General features: G+C 42.4%; 3 protein-coding genes across 3 annotated transcripts; 1 reads left to right on the top strand and 2 right to left on the bottom strand.

Moving 5' to 3' along the window:
- Window positions 1–1294: 1294 nt before the first annotated feature.
- Window positions 1295–6512, bottom strand: LOC123078055 (50S ribosomal protein L18). Its single transcript, XM_044500443.1, has 2 exons — window positions 6295–6512; window positions 1295–2011 (listed from the first exon to the last, which is right to left on the bottom strand). The coding sequence occupies exon 2, from the start codon at window positions 1995–1997 to the stop codon at window positions 1653–1655; it is 345 nt and encodes a 114-aa protein (XP_044356378.1). The 5' UTR covers window positions 1998–2011; window positions 6295–6512; the 3' UTR covers window positions 1295–1652.
- Window positions 6513–6532: 20 nt separating this feature from the next.
- LOC123078054 (protein pleiotropic regulatory locus 1) lies at window positions 6533–11930 on the top strand. The gene is made up of 17 exons (XM_044500442.1): window positions 6533–6771; window positions 6868–6892; window positions 6993–7092; window positions 7305–7386; window positions 7476–7535; window positions 7697–7778; window positions 8094–8186; window positions 8691–8754; window positions 8878–8963; window positions 9047–9148; window positions 9231–9314; window positions 9592–9652; window positions 9733–9799; window positions 9903–9980; window positions 10852–10916; window positions 11168–11245; window positions 11449–11930. Exons 1-17 carry the CDS (start codon window positions 6632–6634, stop codon window positions 11619–11621), a joined length of 1440 nt encoding a protein of 479 aa, XP_044356377.1. The 5' UTR covers window positions 6533–6631; the 3' UTR covers window positions 11622–11930.
- Window positions 11931–13318: 1388 nt separating this feature from the next.
- On the bottom strand, window positions 13319–22085 carry LOC123078056 (zinc finger CCCH domain-containing protein 4). The gene is made up of 14 exons (XM_044500444.1): window positions 21809–22085; window positions 20649–20835; window positions 20150–20323; window positions 19899–20046; window positions 18976–19287; window positions 18291–18437; window positions 18028–18208; window positions 17410–17693; window positions 17210–17326; window positions 16490–16634; window positions 15135–15400; window positions 14837–15028; window positions 13881–14408; window positions 13319–13739 (listed from the first exon to the last, which is right to left on the bottom strand). Exons 1-14 carry the CDS (start codon window positions 21939–21941, stop codon window positions 13527–13529), a joined length of 3027 nt encoding a protein of 1008 aa, XP_044356379.1. The 5' UTR covers window positions 21942–22085; the 3' UTR covers window positions 13319–13526.
- Between the last annotated feature and the right edge of the window lie 875 nt (window positions 22086–22960).

The following is a 22960-nucleotide window of genomic DNA, read 5'->3' on the forward strand; positions in this document are numbered from 1 at the left end:
GGCTCGTCGTGAGCCGAGGAGGCGGCGTCTGGTGGAGGCGTGGGGCGCGGTCGGCAGCGCGAGGGAGCAAGTGAGCCGCATCTGGACAGGTCGTACCCGGCCCGGCGCGCGGCCGTCGCTCGCTAGGCATAGCAGCTACCGGGCCGACCGGGTCGCGCGCCGACGGGCATAGGGCCCCGTGATGATGCGGAGACTTGACGCGGTCGGCATCTCGGTTGGTCGTCGGCGCATCGCGCGCGCGGGTCGGCTGGAGCGGATGCATCCGGTGGTTTGGCCATTTTATTTAGCAGCCCAGAGGAGATTCTCTCGTGACGCTTTAATCGGCACCAGACCTCGTGGTTTGGCCATTTAGCGGCGAAAAGAAAGGGCAGGAACGAGATGCGGATGTTGATGAGTTTATTTGCTAACAGCATCGAGCAATCATCTCAATCACGGTGAGCGTGTCGGCGTCACCACCTTCGATCATGGCGAGCACGAAACGCAGAAAAGAAAACTGGTCGGATGGAATCATCTTGCTTTATTCGGCACCGGGAGCGTGGTCCAACGGACACACATACCGAATTGATTTAATTTAGCTATGTATATACTCCCTCGTTCCTAAATATAATCTTTCTAGAGATTACACTATGGACCACATACGGATGTATATAGATGCATTTTAAAGTGTAGATTCACTTATTTTGCTCCGTATGTGGTCCATAATGAAATCTCTTAAAGACTTATACTCCCTCCGTTTCTAAATATAAGTCTTTTTAGACATTTCAAATGGAATACAACATATGAATGTATGTAGACATATTTTAGAGCGTAGATTCATTCATTTTGCTCCGTATGTAGTCACTTGGTGCAATCCTAAAAAAACTTATATTTAGGAACGAAGGGAGTATTTAGAAACGGAGGGAGTAGTATACTTCTATATAGATGTAGAGGAAAAAAATGTCATGCACACAAAGTCACACACCGTGTGTCTTCTTAATACTGTTTCTTGCCAGGGACATGACAATGAAGAATGAACACCGCAAATGCAATTACTACCTTAAAGATTAGCATCTCCTGAAAGAAACGATCATCAATACTAAGAATCCCTCAAAAAAATACTACTCCCAAGACAATACGATCTTGAGGTTTAGCATGTACTAACAGCAAACAGTTTGCCAGAAAAATATCAACGTGCTCTCCAAGATAATAGAAAAAATCAAGAAGAATCTTCTGAGGCACATGGTGCTTCGCTATGGATAGCTGAGCATCTGAAGAAAGCTTAACGGCAAGATACACTCGCAGTCGCGATCATGCATTAATCCACACGCAAAAGAGGTCACAGTCTTGAATACCAAATTTAGCATCACAGGCAACCAAGTCCGGAATATCTCCAGCCCAATAATCTCCGTTACATTTCGGAGAGGAAACCATAACAGGCTGTTTATCCTCGAGTCATCAAGTGCTACTGCAGATTTGTTTCAAAAAAAAAAAGTGCTACTGCAGATTATCAGGTCGAGCTCCTACAACACAGTCCCTTTATTGACCTGGAGTCCCGGACAAACGTTCGTTTAGTGCCAAATTCATGAACACAAAAGTTGCTGTGAATCAGTCCAAACATCAGAAATACAGCTCAAGACTGCGCAAATGCTAAGCCGAGCTCTATGTTTTCACCATCACAACAGCTTGACACCAGATTCTCTGACAGAATCTATAACAGCCTTGACTTTCCCGTGGTACTTCTGCTCTCTCTTCATGTGGACGGACACGGCAGGTATCCCCTTGAGTAGCAGGCGCTCGCCCAGCAGCTTCCCAATCTTTGCCGCGGCAGAGACGTCGCGGGTCGACTCCAAGTTCGGTCTCAACAGCTTCTCCTGCGAGCTTGCAGAACACGCGACGGTTGCTGTTGGGGTATGGATGACCTGGGCGGTTACATACTTGTTCGAGAAATGCATCCTCAAAAGGTAGGGCTTGAGAAAACCGACGATCCTAGCGGCCCTGTCTGGTGGAGGGACGACCATTGTCACTGGTTTCTCTGTAGCAAGGTAACAAGCAGCACGGATTAGTCAATTGACAATGTGAATACATTTCAATTACCCAATCTACAAACCAGTTTTAAATTATCAGCGGTCGATGTTAAAAATCAGGATACAGAACACACTGAGGAATGCAGTATTAATGCAATTGCTAAACAATTCATAAAACAAATTCTTGCCCCTGGTATAGACAGGGAGCGACAGTGCATGATAAATTGACAATCTTAAAAGAAAGAGAATGAAATCAATAGCGGTTGCAAAACGCAAGTAAAGTTGCCTGCTAAGTAGATAACCTGATACTGAATCTAGTACTTAGCTCCAGTGTTTGAACCATTGTGACAAGGAGCTATACCAGGAAACTTGCATAACCTTTTTGCTCATACACAATAGCTAATAGGTAAGAATCTTGATTTGCACAGCTGCACCTTAGGTGTGTTTGGTTTGAGTCCAAGCCACTGTTCCAAATATCGGTGACGGTGAGTTAACTGTCGATATGGTCAGTTAACTGTTATTCGGACCCCTCCCGATACAAGAACGTGCTATTCGAGCCATTAACTGGTAGGTCCAGTTAATTTGTCTGGCAAGCCGATTTATCAGCTGTCAGGCCGAATTATTGGCTGGGCCAATTAACTGCTAGGCATTTTTTAGCCCAAAACTGGGCCATTCCCGAGCGCAGCGATTCGGTGCTCGAGCCCAGCTGCTCCCGAAATCGCTGGCGTCGGTTCAGCTCTCGTGATTCAGGAAACATGCACTGGCATGTCTGCGCAAAAGCAGCGGAAATAGCGGATACGGCGTGAGACAGTGCGCAAGAGTGGGGCCGAAACGTATGGCTGGGCGTCCGTCCACGCGCCGATTTTCATGGGCCACGGACCAGAACGTTTACTTTTTTTGCCGAGCCGTGGAACAGTTCGCCAGTACGTGACGGCCGTCCGCGGCTCCTACCGGACGTCATGTGCGTACGGTTCGGCTCGAGAGAGGTCAGCCACCAAACCCTCCTGACTAGGTCGTTCCCGAAGCCTGCCACCGCCGCGGAAGGCTTGCCCATATCCAGCGGGGTACGGCGAGCTTCGGGAGCCCCGGCCGGTGAGCGATGGAAGATGCTAGGCTCGAGTTCCTGCTTGATGCAGTGGACAGGTAATTGAATCCTGCCCGATTGGAGATCTAGCGAATTCAAGGATTTGTGTGCCCCCAGGACACAGCCGACGACTGATTGCTGAGTCCGGCGCCCCTTGCTGGCCTAACTTGCAGGATTCCGCTCCGTGAAGGGTTCGTGGACAGTGTAGATCATCCTGATCCGGTCCCTCTGGCAGTGCTCCCGCGAGCTGATGTCGCCCCTACTGCTCAGGTGGACTCAAATGGCGTCTCAGGTTGCGGGCGAAACTGTTGGGTGCGCAGTCGCGGGGGGAGCCGCAGGCAATCAATGGCGACAAGGTCTGCTCAATCAACGGACAGGGTGAACCCGAGGCTCCGGCTTAGGCAAAAAGGTACGCCCTGCATCCTTGCTTTGTTAAGCTGTTCTTGTTTTTTGCAACTGCTGTGATGGTTTCCTCCAGTTCTACATGCTATGTGATGTGCTAGTTACTTGTCTTAATGATTGTAGAACGAAAACAAAATGGAATTGCTAGTTTGTTTTAGTTATTGTTGTGATTTACCTATATGTAAGCTTAGTTCAGCCCGCGCATCAAAATTACTGTTGTCCCCCTAATTCGAGCATGCATAATTAGATGGGTGTTTGTTTGTGAATTCAGGTTACGGCTTGTTAGTGTGCAGCGTGCGCTGAACTAGAAGTGTGGTCATGTGAAATCTGTGTGGTTCAATGCCTTTGTCGTTGCTTCTTCTTGCATGAGCAAGTGATGATAGCTGTTAGATTTGGCTTCATCGCGAAAGATCTGCTCTGATTGCAGGGACACTTGCATTGAGCAAAACTGCACTATTAGGTGCCTGCCTATGTCAGGAGACATTCAAAAGTTCAGTAGACAATCATTGAGCAAAATTGTATTGAAGGGTCAAGAAACTATTTTTGTACATCAGTTGTGGCATGTAACTTATTTTTCTTCTGTATCTCACACAGCTCTAACCTTGTGTTTCTGTTTATTTCCTTCTTATTGTGTATTTGGCACTGGTAAATCTGTGACAGGAACATTCTTAATATTGCTAATGGTTCATCCTCATTGTAGTTCAGAAGTTACTAAACTACACGACTATTCAGCGGTGGCACAAGAGGTGGTGAGGAATAGCGACTACGACGAGCAAAGACGCGGTGCAGCCGGCGACGACGACTATCGCCTGCTCTCTGGTAAGGCCTCCATCTTTTCTCTCTTTTTGTGTCAATTTGAAGTTTTGAACTATACACAAGTGCAAACTAGTTCGGCTCAAGAAAAGTATAAACAAGACACAACCCTCTTAACAATGCCTTGCTGATGTAAGTAGCTGAAGCCTTCCTGGCACTTGATTCAGCAGATTCTCGATTTCTCGTCAGTCGTTTTCTTCTTTCTTGTATCACCGCCCTCCCGGATACAACGGAAGACGACGAACAGTTTGATGGCTTTTTTTTTTGCCTTTCTCAGCTGTTGTTATATCTTAATTAGGAATTCACTTTTCATTTAGTGTTAATATGGATATGAGAGTGGATCAAACTAGGAGTAATCTGCTGCTTCTTAATGTTGGATAATTGGATCGATATTCGCCCTCTCTAATCATTATTAGCTTGCCATATTCTTGAACCTCAACAAGTCATGAAGAATCCCATACTTCTTTCCAGTTTAATATTGGCAATTCACCCTTGTTGTTTACATATCGCTAATCCGTTGCGGAATTATCAAATTGTCTAAATTTTCTCTTCAAGTACAGTGTTTCCTTTTTGTTTCCAACTTTATGAATTCATAGTAACTTTACTGATTTGGATGAGCTGAGGATGAAAGAAGAGATCAGTGCTGCCACATGGTGCTTCCCATTCGAGCAATTGCGGTGTGTAGAAATGCTTTATGACTTGCATTCCAGCCGATGAACTATGGTTGTATTGTCGCATTAGGCCACATTTTTGTCCTGTCAGATATCAGTGTATTTTTATTTTTATTTGCAATTATTTCTCTCTTTTTTCTCAATTTATATTTGGTCTATATGGACCACGGACAATCAGTTTCGATGCTTATACGCCAATCAGTTTGGATGGCAAAACAGCACAAAACGAGAGTGTGCTTAAAGTTTTCGTTGTCAGCATAGTCTTCGTTTGCTTATAGTTTTCCAGCCACCATGTTTCTATGTCAAATGTCATTTGACCACACAAGTGTCATTAGTCTAAAGCAAACGAGGATAGACTCGCTGAAAATGTTCCTTTTCCCTATCCAAACAAAATTTGGGGTGGCAGGGATTAAGGTGGTTGGAAGGGACTGATTCAATCCCTGGGTGGATTTTTTTCCACTGGAGTATTTGTTCCCCTATAACCAAACAAGCCCTAAGGGAAAACAAAGTCAACCTTGGTAAGTTGGTAAGGTGTACAACATAATTGGGAGTTTCTTTGGCTCGGTTGAAAAGGTGCCATTCACCAAGAGGATGCTAAAAGCCCATTATTCTATAAAAATAATTAGTCATATGAATCAAACAACGGAACGTAGGAAAAATTCCTGAAGATTCTAATCCTTCAAAATTCTTATGAAAATCATTTAAAAAGAGGAGCCCTCAAAATGTTTATGGTTCATTTAAGAGCTACGGAGTATCATTGAAGAGGGAAAGTAGCAAACCATGCCAATCATGCTTACGAACGGATGGAGCAAAAATATTTTAAGAGAACTGGAGAGGATGCAATACCACTGATCTCAGTCTAACTAGGTGGTTGTTTGGATAACTATGGTAAGCGGTACATTTTGAGAAAGAGTTTTAGAGGATTTTTTTTAGCAAAGTTAGTTTTACTTACTTTTCTCTTAAGAAGAAAAGACTTGCACAAAATTATGTTTGGGTCTTCTTTGGGCTTTGGATAGATATTAAGCTGAAGATTTTTCAAATAAAATCATGGCGATTGAGTATGCAGAAACTGGATCAAGCGTGCTGCGTGCAGACCTAAACATAAGAATTAGCGACACTTAATTCTCGGGCCATATCAAATTAACAGCCACAGAACCAATTATCGAACCCAACTGGTGAAGATATCTTACAAAATGAGTTGAGCACTACCACGGAATGGCAAAATACTACTGCTGAATCAACGCATAGGTAAACCGATACGGATCTACTGTAACGAGCAGTGCAACCTTACTATATTTGTATAACCGGGGAGGTGGCCTACCTCGGAGAGCACGCGGGACCGGAGGCGTACCGCGCGGCGAGCCGGAGATGCAGCGGACAGCGCAGGGCGGCGGCGGCGGCGCGCGGCGCGACGTGGGTGGCGAAGCCGATCAGAGCATTGGACGGGGGGCGGCTGCAGGGTTAGAGAAATGGACGCGATGCGATGCGACTAGACTAGTAACGGCCCGGTTAGGCCCAGCAATATGGTCGTTGTTGTCTGGGGATGAGCCCAGCTCGTTTCTTATCCAGGCCCACATTGTAAACCGCCTCCAATACCGGGGACAAGAAAGGAGAAGGGAGTAGTAGCGAGCTGTCTCGGAGATCGGCGGGCGGCGGCTATGGCGATGGCGGCGGCAGCAGCGGGCGGCGAGCCGGTAGAGCCGCAGTCGTTGAAGAAGCTGAGTCTCAAGTCACTGAAACGCTCCCTCGACCTCTTCGCGCCCACCCACTCCCTCCCCTTCGCTCCCGACGCCGAGAGGTAAGCCAGCTCGCTCGCCCCCCTTCCTTAACCCCCCCAAACCCTAGCCCACTTGTGCTAACCTCTTCTCTTCGTTTGCTCTCTATCTCGCCGCAGCAAACGGATTCGCGTCAGCTGCAAGGTTCGTGGCTTCGTCTCGGCTTTCTACTGGTTAGGTTCCTACCTTTGTCTGCATATAAGCGGCGGCCCTGAAAATTTGGTGGTCGGGTGGTTTCTCGCAGGTGAATGCGGAGTACGGTGCCGTCAAGAACCTGCCGACCGACCAGGGCCGAGCGCAGGGGAAGGGCGCCGCGGCTCCTTCCAATGCGTTGGCGCTTCTAGGTATTTTTTTGCTGCCCTTCTTGAATGAGAAGCCCCTGCGCTTTTCAAATTGAACAACAGAAATTCACTGGCTATATCAGACTTTTCATGCTCGTTAGTAATGACCGCTAGGAAAAGAAACAATGGGGATCTAAAGAACAGGAGCAACGGCTGGAATTCTCGCGAATTTTATTGTAGATTGTTTACATGATGCTAAAATATATCTTTGTCAGGCACACAAGACACAAAAGATGCTCCTAGGGAAGGCACTAGCAATGCCATTATCCCTGCACCGCTTATGCTTCCCAAAGCACCGTAAGTGCATCCATGTTCTCTTGTCTGCTGTTAATATGTTGATGTTCCTTTTTATTGCTACTGAAGTTTCCTCTTTGATTTATAATCAGCGAATCTGCGGTGCCTGGCAAAAATACAACCGTATTATCGATTCCTGGGTCATCTGATAGGTTTGTTCACTTGCATTTCCTTCTATGGTTGTCTGGGCATCGTACAACATGGTTTCCATATTATTTCTGATATTCTATTAAGTGTATCAACTGTAGAATAATTGTAATGCGCAGTTCCTGGCTGTTACTTTAAATTGCTCATGTCTTGATATGTCTTTCAGATTCTCGACATCTGCACTGATGGAAAGGTTGCCAAGTAGATGGCCTAAACCTGTATGGCATGCTCCCTGGAAGAACTATCGGGTAATTATTTTTCATTCAAGTGTCACTTTCATATTGTGTGTTATAGCTTGTTTGGCACCCCAGGGACTGATTCTTGGCATATCGATGCCATATTTGGACTGGAAAAAGATTTATTTGTGCTTTTGAGCATCCCATGCAATTCTAATATCCATCTGTGAACTTTTAAACTGGCTAAAACGTTAAACCCTCCATGTTCTTCTGCATATTTTGTTGGAATTAAACTGATCTATGGGAGCATCTTGGTTCTCACCAAGTGATAAATTACATCATTTATTTTCCAGAATTTTTGTTGATGGTATTTCTAAACGTATGCAGGTCATCAGTGGTCACTTGGGATGGGTGCGATCTATAGCATTTGATCCAGGCAATGAATGGTTCTGTACTGGTTCCGCTGATAGAACAATAAAGGTGAGCCCTACAGCCTGCATTCCTGTCTTGGGAATTTGGAAACTAAGTTGAATTCATGTATGCGTGCCACTAGTTATATCACAACATGTATTGGCACTGTTAGTGGCTCAGATGCTTGTTTACAGGTGTCCGCACTTTTCTAATGTTTTATACTTCTATTTGCATGGTGCAGTTATTCTCAGTTTTTGGAATCTTGTTTGAACTAATAGAATAATTATATTGCTATTCTGTTGACGAATTCTCATGAGAAACAGAAAATAGTGCATGTATAATTTATGATCTGTTTATGCTTCTGGTGCCAATATGGTCTTATTTTGACATCAATCTTCCATTTGCATCTTTTTTGCTTTGTGCTAGGGCAACCGCTACTGTAAGAGCCACTAAACTATCTCCCTCTTCCCTTATTTTGCAATTGTACATTAAGCTAGCAATCCAACTGCCAACATGTCATACTACTTTCCTGTGTAGTTCATTGATTGATCTTCTGACAACTGGGTTGTGTAGATATGGGACCTGGCATCAGGAACATTGAAGCTGACACTAACTGGTCATATTGAACAAGTCCGCGGTAAGTTGTTCTTGGTTTTGGATTGCAGGGCCTTGTTAGGCACTCATCACCCTTACAAATTTCTTTTGTTTTTGCCCCAATCTGGAAGTTTGTAACTGATGGGTGTAATGTGCATTTATGTAGGACTTGCTGTCAGTCAGCGGCACACATATCTATTTTCTGCTGGTGATGACAAACAAGTAAAATGTTGGGATCTTGAACAAAATAAGGTCTGTTTTATTATTTATTACTTGTGTTTAGCATGTGGCATATTGGCATTCTCATGATATTTTGTCTGTATTCTCTGTAAAAGGTTATTCGGTCTTATCATGGGCATCTGAGTGGGGTTTACTGCCTAGCTCTCCATCCAACAATTGATGTCTTGCTGACAGGTGGTCGAGATTCAGTTTGCAGGGTAAGAAATTACTCCTTACCGTGCACGTTATGCAAAATTTGGCAGCACACTATGCACTAAGCTGTTCTTGCTCCATGCACAGGTGTGGGATATTCGAACAAAGGCTCATGTTTCTGCTTTAACTGGACATGATAACACAGTTTGTTCAGTGTTTGCTCGGCCAACGGTAAGAAGGCATCTTTACTTGCCGCAACTCACTGAAATACTGAGTTTTGCTGCTTCAATACTCTTTATCTAATGGTGTCCCAAGTTTCTAATTGGAGTCTTCTGATTCTTTGTCTTCTTAAAGTTAAATAAAAAGCAGTTAAAGAATACATGCATAAAACCTCTGATTTGTTCACCATGTTATTATTTGGACCGGGCTTGGAGCTTGCTTGTGATAGTATTTTCTTGTCTATTGTGGTACCTACTGTTAATTACCTTTTTCTTTCTTTCTTTCTCAGGATCCACAAGTTGTCACTGGCTCACATGATACAACTATCAAGTTCTGGGATCTTGTAGCTGGTAATTCAACTATTGAACTTGACATTGTCCACCAAATGGTTCCATTTATCTGTATCCATTACAGTTGTTTGTTTCTCCAGGGAAAACTATGTGTACTCTTACACACCATAAGAAGTCTGTTCGGGCCATGGCACTGCATCCAAAAGAGTTAGTACCCATGGGTTCATTTTTAAAATTATGTAGTACCCATGGGTTCATATTTTCTATTATGTACATTGCTGGAACCTTTACAATAACTTCTCTTATGTAGGAAATCATTTGCATCAGCATCTGCCGACAACATAAAGAAGTGGAGCCTGCCCAAAGGCGAATTTCTACACAACATGCTGTGAGTTCACTTATTTGTATGATTGTATCCATACATTCACCTTGTCTATAAGTGCCACAGCTTGTTGTTTGGCTAACTGTAAGTCGAAACAATTAAGTACTGCACTATGTGTCAATGCAACTCAGATTCCACCATTTGTAATAAAAATACATTTAGGTCTGCTTTATAACCTTTTTTGGTAAATGAGTGTGTGCCATATATGCTGATCAGGATGTCTTTTTTGTCTTCATTTGTGTGCGTTCAAAAGGTTGACTAATGGATATGAATTTGCTGGTGTTTTTGTTATTGTAAGTTTGAATTCTGATGCCCTAGATCTACCTACAGACATTACCAAAGTCAACTTCCTCTTTCTCAGAATTATGGGAAACTTTTAAGAGGCATTTTTGCTATTTGTTTTAGCGATTTTAAAAGTATATTATTATTATTCTATAATAATACCAAAACATGCTATTTGCCCTAGATAATGACAATCCGATGTCTCGGTCTCATCTTGCTCAACATTATTCCTGACAATGCCTCTAGAATTGCTACTGCAAAAGGAGAACTTATGCAGTTTGGCATAAGTTGCATTCATTTTTCAGAATCCAATACTCCTCCCGTTCCTAAATATAAGTGTTTTTAGAGATTCCACTATGGACTACATACGGATTAAAATGAATGAATCTACACTCTAAAATATATCTATATACATCCATATGTAGTTTGTAGTGCAATCTCTAAAAAGACTTATATTTAGGAACGGAGGGAGTATATTGCATTGTCCCTCTAGTCACGGGTTCAACATCTGGACGTGATTTTTTTTCTTTTTTGCTCAGTCCAACATATCGATAGTGGATCGTGCACTAAACTTCTCATCTGTTATCACCTTCAGGTCCCAGCAAAAAACGATTCTAAATGCAATGGCTGTTAATGAGGATGGTGTCCTGGCAACTGCAGGTAAATGCATTGACAGAGTGCCATATTCTTCCAACCTTTTGGGCTCCCCATCATGCTTTATTAAATATGGATGTTTTATTTGGTGATTAACAGTCACAGCTGTGTTCTTTATGCCTTACCTATTGCATGAATCCTCTTCATTTCTAAGATGTTATGTGACAATGTATAGAAGAACCATATTTTATAATCTCTAGCATGTTCTTGGAGCTCAGACCATTTATGTAGAACGAAATCTTTCGTTTCTTTTGCAGGGGACAATGGAAGCATGTGGTTTTGGGATTGGAAGAGTGGCCATAATTTTCAGCAAGAACAGACTATTGTCCAGCCTGGTACGTACTACTCCGCATTCTGCATTGGTTGACAGGCTAACAAGTATGAGTTCTCCGTTTTTTGACGAAGTTTTTCCTCTTATGAGGGGTTCTGAATAGTAATTTATCAGAAATGCTAGTGACACTGGCAAAGCTGGTCTAGCCTTGATGTTTGTTTACAGCTGGAATCTGATTATCTGCATCCCTATTGTCTTGAATTTCAGGATCATTGGAGAGTGAAGCATGTATATATGCCCTTTCTTACGATAATAGTGGATCAAGGCTTGTGACATGCGAGGCAGATAAAACAATAAAGATGTGGAAAGAAGATCTAACAGCAACACCAGAAACCCACCCCGTCAACTTCAAGCCACCAAAAGACATCCGGAGATATTGATTGCCGCATAAGTTACAAGATTGATTTCGACCACCCAAATTCTACTCTTTGGTTGAGTGTTCACCTCGTTGAGCCTTTATGGTGGTGTTCAAGCCCTGACGTCCCTGTTGTATAATACAGATGGTGTTGTAGTATTTATTACTGAATCTGAAGCATGTTTTCTAGTTCAAATATATTTTGTTCTATGCATTGGGAATTTTTGTGATGTATCAAAATTGAATTTCTGCAGCTGTAGTGGTGTTTGTAAGTCACTACAGGTTCTCTGTAAGATCGCGATCTTGCTAATGCTTCAGGCTGGGTTGAACAGTACGAATTTTGTTAAGCTTAACATCATTAGTGAGGCTTGCAAAACGCTTAACGTGGATGATGCGTTCCATGCTGAAAGCACTTCGGCTGCTGCTTGTGCGGTTATTCCTCCACGAAGTATGGGATTTTGTTTTAAAAGTTTCTATTTGCTGCTGCTGAGTGGTTGTTTAATTCAGACAAGGTCGGTTGCAATATGCCCGAAGACTCGATGTGTGCCTCATCTGCCACATATGCAAGCTCATACCCTGCAAGAGTCGGTAAACATGCCTCATGGAGGCTCTGGGATCTTGAATGACGCGCCATTATTGTGCCAAACTCATCCTCAAGTATTCGGTCGCTTATCATCTTTTAGGTGGGAAGCATTAACAGTTGGCTAGCTTATCATCTTTTTGGTGGGAAGCATTAACAGTTGGCTAGCGGCTTTGCGTGAGTGTTTCTCGAAGTATTCATAATTTCACTTTCACCTCTGTTCATGGAGAACCGACGGCGATGACTGCGCCAAAGCTAGTGTTGATGGTTTTTTTTTTGTGTGTGTGTGTGTGAGAATAATGTTGATGGGTTTATAGGGGAAAGTATAATCATTGTGGCTGGGGTGTCATAAATCAGTGGCCATAGAGGAGAGGTGATCACAGCAAAGACCAGAAGCAAATCCATTCAGTGCTGAATGGAATTTATGTTGCCACGAACCTGAGAATCGTGAACCTGGTCATGAAAATGGATGCCCATCTTCTCGCTCAGGCTGTCGGTCCAAACGCATCACCATATTTTGACCTGCTTCAGGAGATCAAGATCGCGATGGCTACTTTGCTTTGACAATTGTATCATTCAACATTGTGCAAGACAGTGGCGGTGTGTCAGGATTGCACTGTATGGTCCTGGGTGTTCATTTCTCAACAAACCGGTGTCACTGGGGGGAAGACTTGTGCGACACGGTTTGCCTCTATCAGATTGCCATACATGGTCCAATCTGACGGTGCGAGAGCTGACCGGCCAGCACTAGCGCTGCCCAAAACAGATTGCTATTTGCAAAAAGGCGATGGTAATTGGGAATATGAGTTGCTCTAAAAGTGTAATGGAACGTTGTGCTGATACTTGCAAAGTTCAGACAATGAGGTGTCAACTTTGAACTGCCCATGGCTGAGCAGATGTGTATTTCCGCACCCAATTGTGGTAGTTAACACAACCAGTTTTCGTCTAAAAACTCACTTCTTTTCCACGTAGTGCAAACTTTCTACATGAGTATGAGGGGAATCCTTTCTCAGCATGCTCCCTCTGACCCTCAAAAACGCTCTTATATTACGGGACAGAGGGAGATTACTTCAGATTTCAAAAAGCGAAAAACAATTCCAAACCAACATCTGACCTTGATATCAAGGTTTACTCCAAAAAAAGGATATCAAGGTTTACCCACCACTTCAATTCTTAACCTAACGAGAATAAAGTTAAAGCAGTTAGCTGAAACCAACATAAGAAATCCTAGCGAGAGTGGGTTAACTTGAGATGGCACTCGTAGTCTGATCTGACCTTACAAAAAGATTACAGCACGCATAATGATTCGACCTAGCTATTCACATCTGAGAAACCTACACTGCAGCCTAACTAGGCTCTGCGTAAGGCTTTGCGCAGCTCTGTTTGATAGTCACCAAACTGAATGCCAGCAGGAGGATGCATGTTGAAAACGTAAGCGACTGGTGCAGATACTTGCATCCCATTCGGATAACTTGGGGCGTCCGAAAACCATCCCAGAGTCCCTTCATCAAACATAAATGATTCACGCAGAAAATAGAAGCATTCCCTCGCCAATCTTTCAGCCTGTAAAAATGGCAGCATAGGTCATATTCAGATAACCTGGAATAAGTTATTCAGGCAAAAGGTACAAGCAAATAAGAAAATATCTATCATTAGTCAGAAGTAGTTTTTAGCTGTATATTTTGCTTTTAAGAAATGGCATACCTGCAAGTGAACAAATTTTGTGTTATTCATGATCAAGACAACCTGCAAATTAGGCAATGTCTCTGACAAGGTCTTGATGGCAATATGCTCAAAGAATTTCTGCAGGAGAACTCTCTCATTCATTGATTCATCAGAATCAAAATCAGCAAACCAGAAAACCCGCTGTAACTTTGCCCAAGCAACTGGTAGTTTACGTTCACCACCAAGAATCAGACGACAAGGATCAGCCACATTCTGGAGTATCATGATGCCGTTTGTCACTGAACTAGACTCCACTGAATGCAGACCAGGTGTACATGTAACTATCTTAGTGGGGTCATAATAGTGGCAAATTTTATAGGAGAACTGAAGATTTTTGTCATTCATGATAAGAACATGCCCATCTCCACCTGCAGGCAGCAACTTCGCACAACATACTGCGGTAGGTACGTCTTCTTGAGAGCATATTCCAGATGTAATAGATGAAGTTTTCGAGTTCAAGGAGCCACAATCATGTGAAAATGAACAAGAGCTACCATTTCTACAACCCTGATCATAAGGAACAGCACATCAGATAAAATTATTACAGCTCAATAAATAATAATATGTCAAAACATTAAACTAAGGAAGCTCAATAAATAAATTTTTAAGATACACATGTGCAGTTCAATAAACACGGGCATATTTTAATGAGCTTCAAGCTGGCATACTATCAAACTGCTGTTAATGGCATTTACTGTGTTCTAAAAAACTCATTTGACCGGTTAAATCAACACTATTTTGTTCATAGTCTCACCAATGAGTTGGCTTGAATTACTTCATACAGTAATAGTATGTCAAAACATTAAATTCGCTAGAAACACACACACAACGCGCATATTGCAATACTAATAACATAACCCTGCGAATTATAAGCCGGAATGCAAGTGACATGACCAAAAGAAAATGAGAAAAACAAACTGCTGCAAATATGGTACCTGTAATGTAAGGAAGAACTTGCATACTGGTTTGGGAGCACGAGCGGAATGAGAAAAAGGGCATGTGTTGCCTCGAGTACAGGATCCACGTACAAAGAACACACACATCTCACTTTCAACAGTTTGTTGGGCATAACCACTAACTCGTTCCCTACAAGAAACTACCTTGTCCTCTGCAAGTTGTGTCTTCATCTGGAAACCAACCAAGAATCATTATGTTTGCAACATAGTGAATGTATATTTATGCTAATTTATCTGTTGTAAGGAAATTTTGACGAAGCATGAAGTTACAACACACCTCCTTAATAAGAGCCTTCAGTACGACAACAGTGAGAGTGACCCCAAAATCAGTTGCAGAAACATAAGGGGTTGCAGCACACTTCCTCTGTGAACCTAAGTGGGAACTCTCAGATTCCAGCGAGAGTGAATTCATATCCTCTGGCTCTAGTACTTTATGGTGAAGACAAACATGGTGGAATTCAGAAGGCTGAAGGTACTTCGGAGGATCGATTTCCACAAGAAAACTAGGCCTAAAACGGTGCAGTGTGCACATAACATCATCATCTGTTGAAAAGAAAGAGTTAACCAAAATCATTATTGCATACATTATTTATTGGAAAGTATTTGCAGTACACAATTTTAGCAAAAGTTCATCACACAGTTTTTTTTTCAAGGAACTTCTGAATAACCCACTAGGCTACCATTTCTATTATTTTACTTAAATACGCATTTCATTTCTTCAATGATTTAAAAGTAATAATTCAAGTTTGATTCAAATTCATCATTTGGCTGACAATCTTTACATGTATTCAAAGTAATAAAGCGGTATAAGCTACAGTGAATAGTGTGAATAGTGTCGTAGCAATAAATGCAATAGTATTGGCTTCCATAATCGAATTATTCGTTTTATGTTATCAGAATGTAATTGCGACGATATAAAATTTTGACTTCTGTAAATTCAACAAGATGACTTTTCCATCCTGGTGATACTGAATAGGATCGATATTGTGAATAACAATATCTGACCTATCAATTCAATTCATCAACAAGAATAGAATAGGAATTTTATGCAAACATCTCATTTACAATGGTACATAATAAATGTGAAAAAATTACCCAAGGCACACACACACTACAAACATGAACAATGTGCAATCAAAATATGTATACAGTGAGAGTAACTCCTAGATGAGCACAACATCATAATGGTACATAATAAGTGTGAAAAATGTACTCATGGCACACGCTACAAACATGAACAATGTGCCATCAAACTACGGTGAATAGTGCAGTAACAATAAATGCAATAGTATTGGCTTCCATAATTGAATTATTCGTTTTATTTTATCAGGATGTAATCTCGATGATATTAAATTTTGACTTCTGTAAATTCAACAAGATGACTTTTCCATCCCCGTGATAATGAATGGATCGATATTGTGAAAAAGAATATCTGATCTATCGATTAGATTCATGAACAAGAATAGAATAGGAATCTTATCTAAACATCTCATGTACATAATAAGTGTGAAAAATGTGCCCAAGGCACACTACAAACATGAACAATGTGCGATCAAAATATGCTTTCGGTGAGAGTAACTCCGATCGCAACATTCATATCATCATTTTTTTATACAAGTTGGAAGGACTTACAAATTTCAGAGATGTTGTTAAGTGCTGCTGGCAAGAGGTTATGAAATGCACACCACACTTCTTCCTGTTTAGAGATAAAGGCATGATATGCTGTTGGCTCTTGGGTGTCAGCCACCATTTTCAGATACTCTTGACGATACTTGTCCTGAAACATATGAAAAGGTAGCAATAAAGTAACTAATGTTTCAAACAGAAGACAATGATAAGTGCATTTTGATCCATCAATAATCATTCTCATGAAGGCCAAGACCATAGCTTTCTAGCAACAGTCATTCACTGGGAATGGATATGAGAGTAAACTGTGTCGCTGTTGATGGAATCTTAATCTTAGATAGAGAAATGAGCAATGCATTAGTAAATGCTACTCCTCCGTCCCAAAATAAGTGACTCAACTTTGTACAGCATTAGTAAATGCTGCTCCCTTCGTCCCAAAATAAGTGACTCAAAGTTAGTATGAAGCTGAGTCACTTATTTTGGGACGGAAGGAGCACTTCCTTTTTAAGAATGTGTAAACAGCATTTGCACATCTTTTCATTAAGCGGAGAAGCAAGCTATGCAAGAGTTTGAGTTCATGGGCAAGAAAATTGTACAGTCCTCAAAACAAAATAGTAAATGTTTACCGTAAATGTGGGTTTTGAAAGTTACTACTAATAACCAACTATCAGATGCAACAGGTCCTGAAAATATTCAGAGTGATTATTAGAAAAAGTTAAGGCGTACCTTAAACATTCGCTGCCAAAATTGGAACGCACAAAGGTTTCCAATTAATGTAGCTTCCTTCTTGCCAATTTTCAGGTTGCTATCCTCGTCAAAGTAATTGTCTCTAAAAATCTTACACTGGAAAACAGGCAGTTGGATACATATATAACTAAACAGAGCACATGGATCTAAGCATTTTTTGAGAGGCAACTAAAACATACCAATGCTTGATAGCCAAAAGGTTGCAGGATAGGAAGTGGTTGGATGTCCAACATAATGCCTATTAGAATTCCTTCATGGAGAAAGCCAATCTCCGCAAATTTCAGGGCAAGAACAGAAGCATCAAACGATAATGGCAAGCTATTGAGCAAACAGCCATAAAAGGTGGGCTCGTAACGCCCTCTAGGAGAAGTTGGCTTAACCAATGCATGAATTTGAACAAGTGAGTCTAGTGCATCTTGAATAACATCCAAATTTGGAGGGTCGAGAACTTTTTGCAGCACAACTGGCAAAAATGAATTGTTAGTGAGAATATTACCTTAATGCTTAATCTAAATCGAATAACAAGAAATGCAGTATATAACCCCCCACCCCACCCACCCACACACACCACATATACCCAGATAAGGTTTGTTTTCAAATGCATGTAGTCAGAACTTTTATACCTTGGATTGCTACACGTAAGAGACATTTGGTGATTTTTCTATAAGTTGACAGCATACCGTTATGGAATTAAATGGTTAAACTTCTATAAAAGGCTGTGCAAAGTGTAAAACAAAAACTTGTCATGTGAGAAGAAACATCAACCAAAATTAGCTGAATTTCAGTAAAACAAATACCATTAGGATCATTCATAGCTCTTGACTCTGCACAGCAAACCATGAGCACTTGCTCTCTCAACGATAACCTTAAAATGGCAGGATGTTCATGATCATCTAAACTGTTGTAAAATGGTCCAGTTACCAGGCAATAAATTTGACCATCACAGGTACGGCCTGTCCTGCCTTTCCGCTGCTCAGTCTAGAAGAGGTTAAAATAGTTGTAAGCATCAGGGTTAAACATAAGTTTTAAAATGGATAACATCAGTATTTTTTTAGATAACCTGAGACTTGGAAGCCCATACAAGCCCAGCTGAGTCTGTTTTCCTGATTGGATCCCAATAGACTTGCAATGATCTACAGGAATCAATAACATAAGCCACTCCAGGAATAGTGACAGATGATTCGGCAATGTTTGTTGCCAGTATAACCTGCAATGTGAAGTACAAACGACTCAGAGAAATCAGTTGACAAGATGAAGTTGTTTCAATCATGTAAGCATGCATACATCCATGCTAAGTTTGACCTACACATCATTGTTTAATTACAACATTTGTGGTTACTACGGGCACCTTGTAGTTAGCACTAGCAGTACAGGGAAGCCAACAGCATCCCCGGTGCCAAGGATCACTAAAATGTACAAGGGGACTGGTGGAAAGAAAAATAAATTGAATTCATTTGTTTTCAGATGTAGGAAACACAGAACTTTTTCTGGCAATGGAGAGGAGGGGGCACTTTGGTGGGCCACATATACTGTGAACTAACACAGCCAATAAGAGTCATCACGTGACGAGATGAATAAAATTAAGAATAAGCAAATAATGATAGTGACATATATAGGAAACAACTCCACAAGTACACCATCTGCAGAATATTTCAATTTTGTCACCATGTCCCACTACTGGCACCACATAACTTAAGAGATTATCTTAACAGGTAAAAAAGGTTTAACTGAACTAAGTTACATACCTTTCGGCAAGACTTTGAAACCTTCATAGTTTGAAGTGCTTCATCAGTGTCAATGCTACGATGAAGAATGTGCACCTTGAAAACTGATCTAACAGACGACAGACGGATCCACTGCTGCTCCAATGCATAGTATGTAGGAAGGAAAACCAAAATACTATTTTCAAGGTCTGGATCACTGCGGTGTATGTGCAACAGTAACTCATGGATAAGTTGATACACATCAGAGTTTAGACCAGCATCAGCGTCAGCATCCTCTCCAGAGCAATACTTTGTTGAGAGTGATTCAGAATTCATCTTGAGAATATCAGCAATCTGAGCAGCATTCCATTGCATCAGGTGACAACAGTAAGGTACAGACTAGAAGAGATCCATGTAAAGTACTGATTGTAAGATCAAACCCTTAAGCCACTAGGGCCTAGATTAACATGTTAGACACAAGGTGGCCTGCATGTCAGACAGGGGGTCTTCAATGGAGGGGAGGGGGGTGTAAGGATTTAACCCAAATTCTAATACTAGTTAAATGAACCCAGTCTAATTAAAGAACTCACAATTATAACATAATTATTAATGAGAATGATGCAATGCTACATTCGTAAAATAATATTCTGTAAAATCCAATGTACTCCCTCTGATCCTAAATATAAGACCTTTTAGAGATTTCACTATGGACTACATATGGATGTATATAGACATATTTTAGAGTGTAGATTCACTCATTTTGCTCCGTATGTAGTCTATATGAGACAAGAGCATATAGGAAACAAACTGCAGCATCTTCAGTAACAAGGCACTGTAGATACTAGAAGGTACATCATGCAATTTCCAGAAGAAATTTAGGTAAACTAATATGGACGTTCCATGGTATAATAGTAAACCAAACATTGACAGCCCAGTTAAATGCTGAAGTCAGCTACAACATGTACCTGCTCAAGGTATAGGACTTCTCTCTGGAAAATGCGCGTTCGAGGACTGCTTGGAATGGCAATCACTTCAACCCTTTCACCCCTTCCAAGATCTCTAAAGTATTCCTTGTATCTTGTGATATCAGCGGTAGCAGACATTAAAACCAACCTATGTCAAGAGTGACATGACATATCTTAGCAATAAGAAGTAAGATAATTTTGTAAGGTGGGCAGAAATGAAATGTGCCAATGCATGTTATCAGAGTTCTTACCTTAAGTCATTTTTTTTCATCATGAACTGCTTCACACAAGCAAGTACAAGATCAGATTCGACGGACCTTTCGTGTATTTCATCAAGAATAATAACCTTATATTTCAATGCAGCGAGGCCCTTATCACGCATTTGCTCCAGTACAACACCAGCTGTTTTGAAAACAATTTTTGACCTGATTCACACATTAGACAACTTTTAGTTAACTGATACTACGCACAAATGATATATCACAAAATCAACGAACTGGTGAGAAAATCATGGGCTTCAGGTGAGTAAGATACACAAAATAAAATGTAATGCTATATATATTGGAAATTTGGAGTTAAGGAGGCAAGTACTGAAAATACAGTAAATGTGGCAGCATATACTGCATATATCCTGCACAATAATGCCCATGGAGAATGCAGAATGAAGAAGAAAATGAATATGATGATTCATTCATCTGCCTAATATCGGGGATAAGGTGCCATCGGATCACATATTCAGTGAGGAATTACCTTTTCGAATTGAGATTTGACACATTGGAGTGGCCAATATGATATCCAACCTCTTCTCCAACCTGACAGTTGCGAGATTCAGCCACCATTTGAGCAATAGCTACTACTGCAAACCTCCTAGGCTGTGTGCACATAATTGGTTCCAAATTTCCTTCTAGGAGGAACTGGGGAACCATAGAGCTCTTCCCTGCAGCAAGTTAATGGGTTAAATCCATTAGGGTGACTGAACACAAAGTTTACATCCTGGAGCAGGATAAAATATGTAACATCGACAAGACAGAAGTATGATTTTAACATTGAAATTTCAAACGTCAGGTGAACCCCAGTTATTCTACTCCCTCCGTCCGAAAATACTTGTCATCAAAATGGACAAAAAATGATGTATCTAAAACTAAAATACATCTAGATACATCTCCTTTTATTTATTTTGATGACAAGTATTTCGAGACGGAGGAAGTACATCATTCCTCCATTCTAAGCATGAATTCAGAAAAGCCTAAAACCAAAAAAAGCTGTTACATAAAAATGCAAGGAAACTTCAGTAAAGAAGAGTCTCCGAAAAGGTAGCGATGAATATAACAGATCTAAATTGCGAGCCTTTTTTAGTAAAACCCCAATTCCAGAAGATTGGCTATTAGAAGGTAGATCCACACTCGCGTCAGAAGAAATCAAAATGAGTAAAAGGAAGCAGAGTCCGGGAGAAAAATTCAAGAACCACTGCTCTCCCAAAACCCCTTCCCCCATCGTCCATCACTTGCCCTTTCTCAAAAACTTCAACCCTACAAAAGCCCTAAAAAAGGAGAAAGCAAGGCAGAGAACCCCAATGCCGCCACCCAATCAAAGTTGAAACACGCAGTTCCCAATCTGGCAGAAACCCCTGCTCCAACAAACCCCCAATGCCGCCACCCACGATGGACCAAAACCCCAACAAACAGTAGATGCAAAAAAAAGGCCGAAAAAAGCAGATGAACAAACAGAGCGGCAGGAAGCAAACAAGGGAATTTGCGGAAATCCAGGCCAAAAATCCTTGCTTTTCGGTAACAAAAAAAGGATAAACCTCCCCCAAACCCCAAATGCCACCAAGAAAATCGAATCACCCAAATGCGAGCGATCGAGGCAGGAAGGAACGTATGTTGGAGGAACGGCGACTCGATTGTTACCGCATCCGGTGTCCCCCACGATCAGGGTGACGCGGTTCTCCTTGACCTTCTCGACGATCCTGTCGCGGAGAGCCTCCGTGGCGACCGGCGGCCGCCGCCGCCGCGGCGCGTCCTCCTGCTCTACGCCCTGCATGCCGGAGGCGGCGGCGAGGCCTCCCCCTCCTCGGGAGAGAGAGAGACGGCGGCGGGCGGCGCGGCGCGGCCTTCCCTTCTTGCAGTGCAAGCCTGCTCGCGCCCGCCCTCCGTGCCAGTAGTGGGGGGTTGAGTTTTCCTTTTTGAACACACGACAAGTCCGGAGGCAGCGGCACGGTGCATGGACCGGCCCCGAGGAGAGCACGGGGGCGGCGCGTGACTCCGCGGTGCACCAACACCAGGTCCACGCCTGGTTCGTGCCTCCTGCCCACGACCTCTGTTGACCCATCGCGATATTTTCACAGCTGGCGAGCACGAGGACACTGTCAAGCGGGACAGGGGGGTCAGCTTCTGTTGACTGCGTGAACGGTGAATGACCTGTATCGGAAAACAACAGTTGCAGGTGTTCCGCAGCTCCCGCTCACGAGTCCGGTCCAGCCGGTCATCCAATCATATTCTCTAAATATTAACCTATGATTTTTTTAGCCCATATGTTTAGGATGTACCCAGCTCATATGTAAAAAATAAATATGTGAGGCGGATAGAGGGACTCTCGGACGCGTTCACCACGTCGGACCAACAGGCGAGACCCACACGAAAAAGCTTCGATCCGTCGGAGGAGGTCACTGGTTTGGTGACCGCACTCTGGCGCGCCATGTGATGAGCCAAGAACCCGACTATTTAGCCAAATGGCGAGGGCAAACCCTAGTTACCCACATTTTCCTCCTTTTCCTCGTGTCAACGCTGCCACCGAATCCCCCATCTCTTTCCCATTCTGCTCCGACCTCCCTCGCTGCCATGGTCCGAGAGAAGATAACCTACTGCAAAATGGTAACGACCTAAGGGCCGACGAAGATCGTGTGGGAGATGTGTGTCGTCGAGGAACGTCGTGCCACAGAGGCACACCACACGACGAAGGAAAACCGCGCTGCTCAGCGTGCAGAGAAGGACGAGGCGCGGTGAGAGGTCGAGGTGCCGGAGGACGAGGAGGAGGAGGAGGAGGCGGCCATGGAGGTTGAG

The sequence above is a fragment of the Triticum aestivum genome, chromosome 3D, assembly GCF_018294505.1.
Source record: "Triticum aestivum cultivar Chinese Spring chromosome 3D, IWGSC CS RefSeq v2.1, whole genome shotgun sequence".
In the NCBI taxonomy this organism is placed as follows: domain Eukaryota; kingdom Viridiplantae; phylum Streptophyta; class Magnoliopsida; order Poales; family Poaceae; genus Triticum; species Triticum aestivum.

Excerpts from the sequence above, each read along its gene's own strand:
- LOC123078055 (XM_044500443.1), bottom strand. The coding sequence starts at position 1,997 with ATGGTCGTCCCTCCACCAGACAGGGCCGCTAGGATCGTCGGTTTTCTC.
- LOC123078054 (XM_044500442.1), top strand. The coding sequence starts at position 6,632 with ATGGCGATGGCGGCGGCAGCAGCGGGCGGCGAGCCGGTAGAGCCGCAG. Across the intron at positions 8,964-9,046 it reads GGGATCTTGAACAAAATAAG|GTTATTCGGTCTTATCATGG; the intron begins GTCTGTTTTATT and ends TCTCTGTAAAAG. Across the intron at positions 9,800-9,902 it reads ATGGCACTGCATCCAAAAGA|GAAATCATTTGCATCAGCAT; the intron begins GTTAGTACCCAT and ends TCTCTTATGTAG.
- LOC123078056 (XM_044500444.1), bottom strand. The coding sequence starts at position 21,941 with ATGCAGGGCGTAGAGCAGGAGGACGCGCCGCGGCGGCGGCGGCCGCCG. Across the intron at positions 18,438-18,975 it reads TTTCAAAGTCTTGCCGAAAG|GTTATACTGGCAACAAACAT; the intron begins GTATGTAACTTA and ends TTCACATTGCAG. Across the intron at positions 15,029-15,134 it reads TGAAGGCTCTTATTAAGGAG|ATGAAGACACAACTTGCAGA; the intron begins GTGTGTTGTAAC and ends GTTGGTTTCCAG.